General features: G+C 35.5%; 1 protein-coding gene across 1 annotated transcript in view; it reads left to right on the top strand.

Annotated features, from left to right (window-relative positions):
• LOC109212788 overlaps nucleotides 1-3,204 on the top strand; it is a 6,686-nt gene extending 3,482 nt beyond the window's left edge. Inside the window, exons 3-4 of the mRNA XM_019376463.1 lie at nucleotides 666-1,943; nucleotides 2,912-3,204. Of these exons, the coding sequence (XP_019232008.1) occupies nucleotides 666-1,943; nucleotides 2,912-2,947 (1,314 nt within the window). The 3' untranslated portion in view covers nucleotides 2,948-3,204. The remainder of the gene's footprint in view (nucleotides 1-665; nucleotides 1,944-2,911) is intronic.
• Nucleotides 3,205-5,485: the final 2,281 nt, after the last annotated feature.

Raw genomic sequence — 5,485 nt, forward strand, 5'->3', positions numbered from 1 at the left:
ATCTTTCCTTTTCTTCCCACTTTCTTTTTTTTCTTTTCTATTTCTTTTCTTTTCCTTCTCTTTTCTTTTCTTTTCTTGTTCTTTTCTCTTCTTTTTTCTTTTTTTTTTTTTTTTTTTTTTTTTTTTTTTTTTTTTTTTTTCTTATTTCTCATTGTTTCTAGACTTGCTTTGTCTAAGCAACTGAAGCCCTTTGTTTGAGATAACTGTATTACTTTCTTCTTTCTTTCTTTAGTGTTAATTTTAGTACTTCCCAAAATATTTAAAAATTTGAAAATGTATTTCATATGTGCCTGTCAAGTGCATGTTACTTCAATTAGAAGAGTCAGAATCGTGAGAGCAAAAGAAATTCTTAATTTGAATTATATTCATTTCTTGGAGTGTCAGTGACACATTGGTAAGAAGAATCTTGATATGATGCTTGCCCCAAATATTGCATATCCTTCTTCTTAGAGGTATGAGGTAACTGAGCAACACAGTTAGCAAGTGTGGGCTATAGTGCGGTACTTAAAGGAACAGGGGAGTGCTTGGAGTAGTAGAAAACTCCTTTTGTACTAATAAGAGGAACATTTTGTTTTTTTCGCGTATTTTTGGAGATAGGACCAGTGTGGTCCTTCACGTGTTTTCTAATTTATTTTCTTATTATTTTGGTTTTTAATTTTTGACAGATTAGTGAAGCAGAGTTGACGTCCTTGAGTCAACAGAGGAAGATTGAAGAACTTGAAGCTCAACTTCAGGAAGCAGAAGATATTGTCAGTGATCTCAGAGTAGATCTTAGAGAAGTTCAGGCTGAACTTGAGAGGGTGACCAGGTCCAAAGAGAAGGACGTACAGAACTTAGGGAAAGATGATACTGCTAGTCCTGTAGAACTACCTGAGGAAAATAGAGTTGTGTTGCCTCCAGAATCACAGGAGGAGTTTGTGACAATTTCTAACACCAAGTTTCCAAATATGAAGCTGAACCATCAGGGAAATCAGTCATGTACCAAAATGGTTCAAATTGGAAAACCTTACGTTGCAGGTCCAGATTTACCCTCTATCATTTTGAGAAGCAAAGTGCCAGAGTTGTCCCGAAATGGGTGTACGCAGAGAATTCGTGCTTGTGAAGGAAACCTTTTAGATGGAGATATATCTGTTTCCAAACGAGAAAATGAGAATGGTGATGGAGTAGATGAAGGTGAAGGGATCTGTTCAGCACCTAATCATAAGGTTGATGATGTGGTTAATCCAGAGGAAGAATTTCAACAAGCAGATGACTTGCTTAGCAGCTGGCACCTTTTGAAATCTTTTCGCCGGAAAAGAAGAAGAGCTGTGAGAAATAGGAAAGTCGATTATTCTTCACCAACAAGCAGTTCTGATCATTTTCTGAATGTTGATAAAACATCGAACACTGGTGGCTTGAGAGCTCACTCCAGTCCTGCTGGAGATTGTGCTCCTGATGAAGATCCTTCTCAGGTGGGACAGAGCTTGTCAGTAGAAAAAGCTGAACCAGAGATGAAGCTGGGATTAACTGAAATGGATGGAACTGAACTGCAGTCTGCTGAGACTTCTGGGGTTCTAAATGCAACAGTCAGGGATGAGTTAGTGATGGCAAAGATAGATTCTCCAAGACAAGGAAGTAGATCTTTAGAGAGTTTAGAAGTTCCTGTTTACCGAACCGATCTTGAAAACATTAGCAGTCCGTTATTGAACTCAGAGTCAAAGACATCTGATGCAAATGATGAGGTTCCTAGCCAAACTGTGAATGATAGAGTCATCAAATACACCTTTCAAAGAAAGAGGAAGAGAGAATTGATGAGTGTATTAGAAGAGAATGCTCCCATCGAGAAGAGCTCTTCAAAGGAAATAAATGGAGAGAAACAAAATGATGATCTAGAGCCAAATATGTCAAGTTGCGTGACAGAATCATCACGAGACAGTCGCCGAGTTGCACAGGTTGCACGACAGGTTGGTTATTCACCTATTTTGTTCTCATAGATGTTTCTGATGCATGTTGATGTTTATGCATGCATAGATGTGTGTGTGTGTGTGTGTGTGTGTGTGAACATATTTCCATTTCTGTATACTTGCGGTTTTGTATGAATATGACATATGCATATTGCTGTTTGTATGAATATGCTTGGTGTTTTACCGTTGGATGAAAAAGAATTCAGGACATCTTTAAAAAGTTTAGCAGCTGATATAAAATAGGTATCGCATTTGGCAGTATTGTTCTAGTGTCTTGCTAAATTGCGAACATCATTGATGTGTAACTTCTTACTTTCGAGTTTTCGAAGATTTTCATTTTCTGAAAGCTCCTTTTTTGGGAACGGCAAGGTTTGACTCCCTCATCACTTCTACCTTGCCCTTTATTCTTTGGGAGAAACTAGCGGAGCCATTCAATTACAGGATTTTTATCTTATTACAAAAAGTTGTTCCTGAAGAGTGTTGATGCACATCAAGAGGCCCAAAGTTGGTGAACCAAATGTTTGTGATAACCAGTTAGGTTTCAACTATGGTTAGAAAGTTGTGGTTCAGGGCATTACCAGTTATTCAGTTAGTCAGAGTTCCTCCTCCAGCTATTCTCGTGTGGCTAGTAAACCCTTAAATTCTTAGAAAGACTACAGAATTATGCATACTCAGTGAGTGATTTTACGCACATGGAGTTTCTCATTATGGAACAAAATATTTCCTCCAGGATAGAACTTCCAAGGAAGAACTTTTTAGAGATTATGAAGGTATGAAATCAAATGTTTGCTACGAGTAGCAAGTTTTAGCTGGTTTGGATGTTGAGGGTGTACTATATTTAAGTAAGCGCTAGCAGGTTGCCTTGATGTTCTTCTCATTTTATCTGTACATTTGTGTGCTGCAAAGCTTGATAAACGCCGATGGTTACTCACTCATGGTTGCTCATCTTCTCTATTTGTTTTTGGCAGCTAATTTCTTTGTCTGAGAAGAAGTGGTGGCAGTGAATAAAGAGTTCACGTCTTCCCGGTGAAACATGACTAATGGCATCTTGCACAAATTCATGAGCTCTACCTTTTGCAAATCATTCATGAAGAATTTGACGGATAAGGAGTGAGAGTTGTTAATTTTAAGGCATGGCATCTAACAACATTGTATTGTTCGGATGCTGTCGAACTTAAGATATATAATTTTCAGACTTAGACATTGTTCAACGTTACTGTTTAATTATTTTTTATATAATGAATCTCAATATTCAGATGCATCTTTTGGTTCCTATATATAGTGGTTACTTTGATGACTAGTAAGCTCTGTCATACCAAATAGCTGCTGATTTCTATGCTTCGGGTGATTGAATTCCTTGAGGTGTTTGTCATTATTGAATTGCTTTGAATTTGTGAAAAATTGGCTAATCAGTTGGTATCCGTCCGTCCGTCCGTCATTTGATAGCTGAGTTATTCATCGAGTTGGTGTACACATGACGCATTGTATTTGATACGAAGTGATTCCATGCACCAACCCATTTAAAAGCTAAAACAAAGAATGAAAGGTAAATATAAGGTTAAGCATATTGTGAGAACTAAGCCCTGAAAATGAAGACCTACTTATGGATGGTTTAAAAAGGAATGATAGTTATTTGATGCACAATTTTCTCGCTTTCACAATTAAGAGATTGATACACTACGAGGTTTTTCTTTTTTTTTTTTCCTTCGGGACATGAAGCACAAAATTCTCTAGAGCAACACTTAAATCACATATTACAACTCCACAAACAATGCAACCTTATCTTTTGAAAAGGGGAAACATTTTGGATTAAAATATGTAACAAACAACAATCACTTTTTCATAACCTTATTATTGCTTGTTTGGCCAAAAGTACTTCTTTCCTTTGCCAAAGGTGTTTTTTTTTTTTTCGCCAAAGTTAAGGTATTTGGCCAAACTTTTAAAAGGAAAAAAGAACTTTTTTGTAGAAGCAAAAATAATTTTTGAAAAGCATAAAAAATAGCTTCTCTCAAAAAGCAATTCTTTGAAAATTACTTTTGAGAATAATAAATTTAAAAGTACTTTTTAAAATTTTGGCAACACTAATTAATGCTTAAAAGTGAGTTTAGCACACAAATTGTTTCTCACTAAAAGTATTTTTTAAAATAAGCTAACTTTAGAAGCTTGACCAAACATGCAATCAGATTGAAGATAGCCTGTACACGTTAAATCAATAAAGGACATAAGTGTTACTCCTATAAATTATATTATGGATGTTCCATTTAGTACTTCGTTATAAATAAGCTTCCTGAAGAAGCTTATCCATATGAGACTCTGCCGTAAATATGTTTATCTATTTAGTACTCTATTGGAAATAAGCCTCCTGAAGAAGCTTATCATTTCAATACTCCGTTATGGATAAATATTACCCCCGTTAGTAGATTATTTATATCTGGTACAGTAGCAGCTTACAAGCAACTTACAAGCAGCTTACTCAGTAGCTTGTAGTAGCAGCTTACAATCAGCTTACACAGCAGCTTGCAGTAGCAGCTTAACGGCAACTTCCTTTCTTCTATAAATAGAGGAGATTTCAGTTCAGTATGTACATCAGTTTGAAATTGAATAATACATCAGTTTTTCTCTGTACTTGACTTTACTTTGCAGTATTTAGTTTTATAACACGTTATCAACACGAGACTCTGACTTGAGCACTTACTTTGAAAGATGTATTACTATAGTTATCCTCGTCCAAAGCCATCGGTTCTCACTGTAAGTAAGATCAAACTGTTGTATTTATGGATTTCTACCCTTTTTACGGGGGGTTGAAAGATTGATATTTCTTTGGCGTCAGTATTTTATTTCCATATTAGCAAAGTAAGCATGGAAATGATTCCATGTTTGGATTAAAGGTTTTACTATATCACTTTGTCTTTATGAACGACAAATTATTTTCCCTTGCTGCTTTGCTATCTTGAAGTAGGTTTGTAGCAAAGGACTTGTGACATTACTTTTTGCACTTTCATATATTGCTTAACACTAACTATTTATTGAGTTGAGTTAGCAAAAGTCTATGGATATAAATCAGATCCAAACGTCGTAATTAAGAGTTCTACTCAAAAGGTTAGTACTTTCTTCATATCAGACATTCCTTTTTTTTGCTACTAACAGTATGATTTTTGTTCATTGGTCCTAAGGAGCCTAATTGGTTCACTTAGCAGTTCATGCCATAAATTTGTTCCAGAAGAAAAATATTACGAGAAGGGACCATGATTTATTATTTTCATCTCTATTGATGGCTAAGTATGGGAGTTTTCAAGAAATATATTGTCACCGGCAGTGGCATATTTCCTAAGTATTGTTTTGACTTAATTTTATGGTTCACTCGAACTCTAACAGAGTACGACCACCAGAAGTGGCAATACTTTGTATATCTCATTGTAACTAAATTTGTTAAACACCAGAAGTGGTATATACCTATCATAACCACTAGAAGTGGTAATTTAGGCTTGTTATGATTACAATTGAAGACAAGTTAGAGAAAAATTCTCCATATTACATATATG

The sequence above is a fragment of the Nicotiana attenuata genome, unplaced genomic scaffold, assembly GCF_001879085.1.
Source record: "Nicotiana attenuata strain UT unplaced genomic scaffold, NIATTr2, whole genome shotgun sequence".
Lineage (NCBI taxonomy): Eukaryota > Viridiplantae > Streptophyta > Magnoliopsida > Solanales > Solanaceae > Nicotiana > Nicotiana attenuata.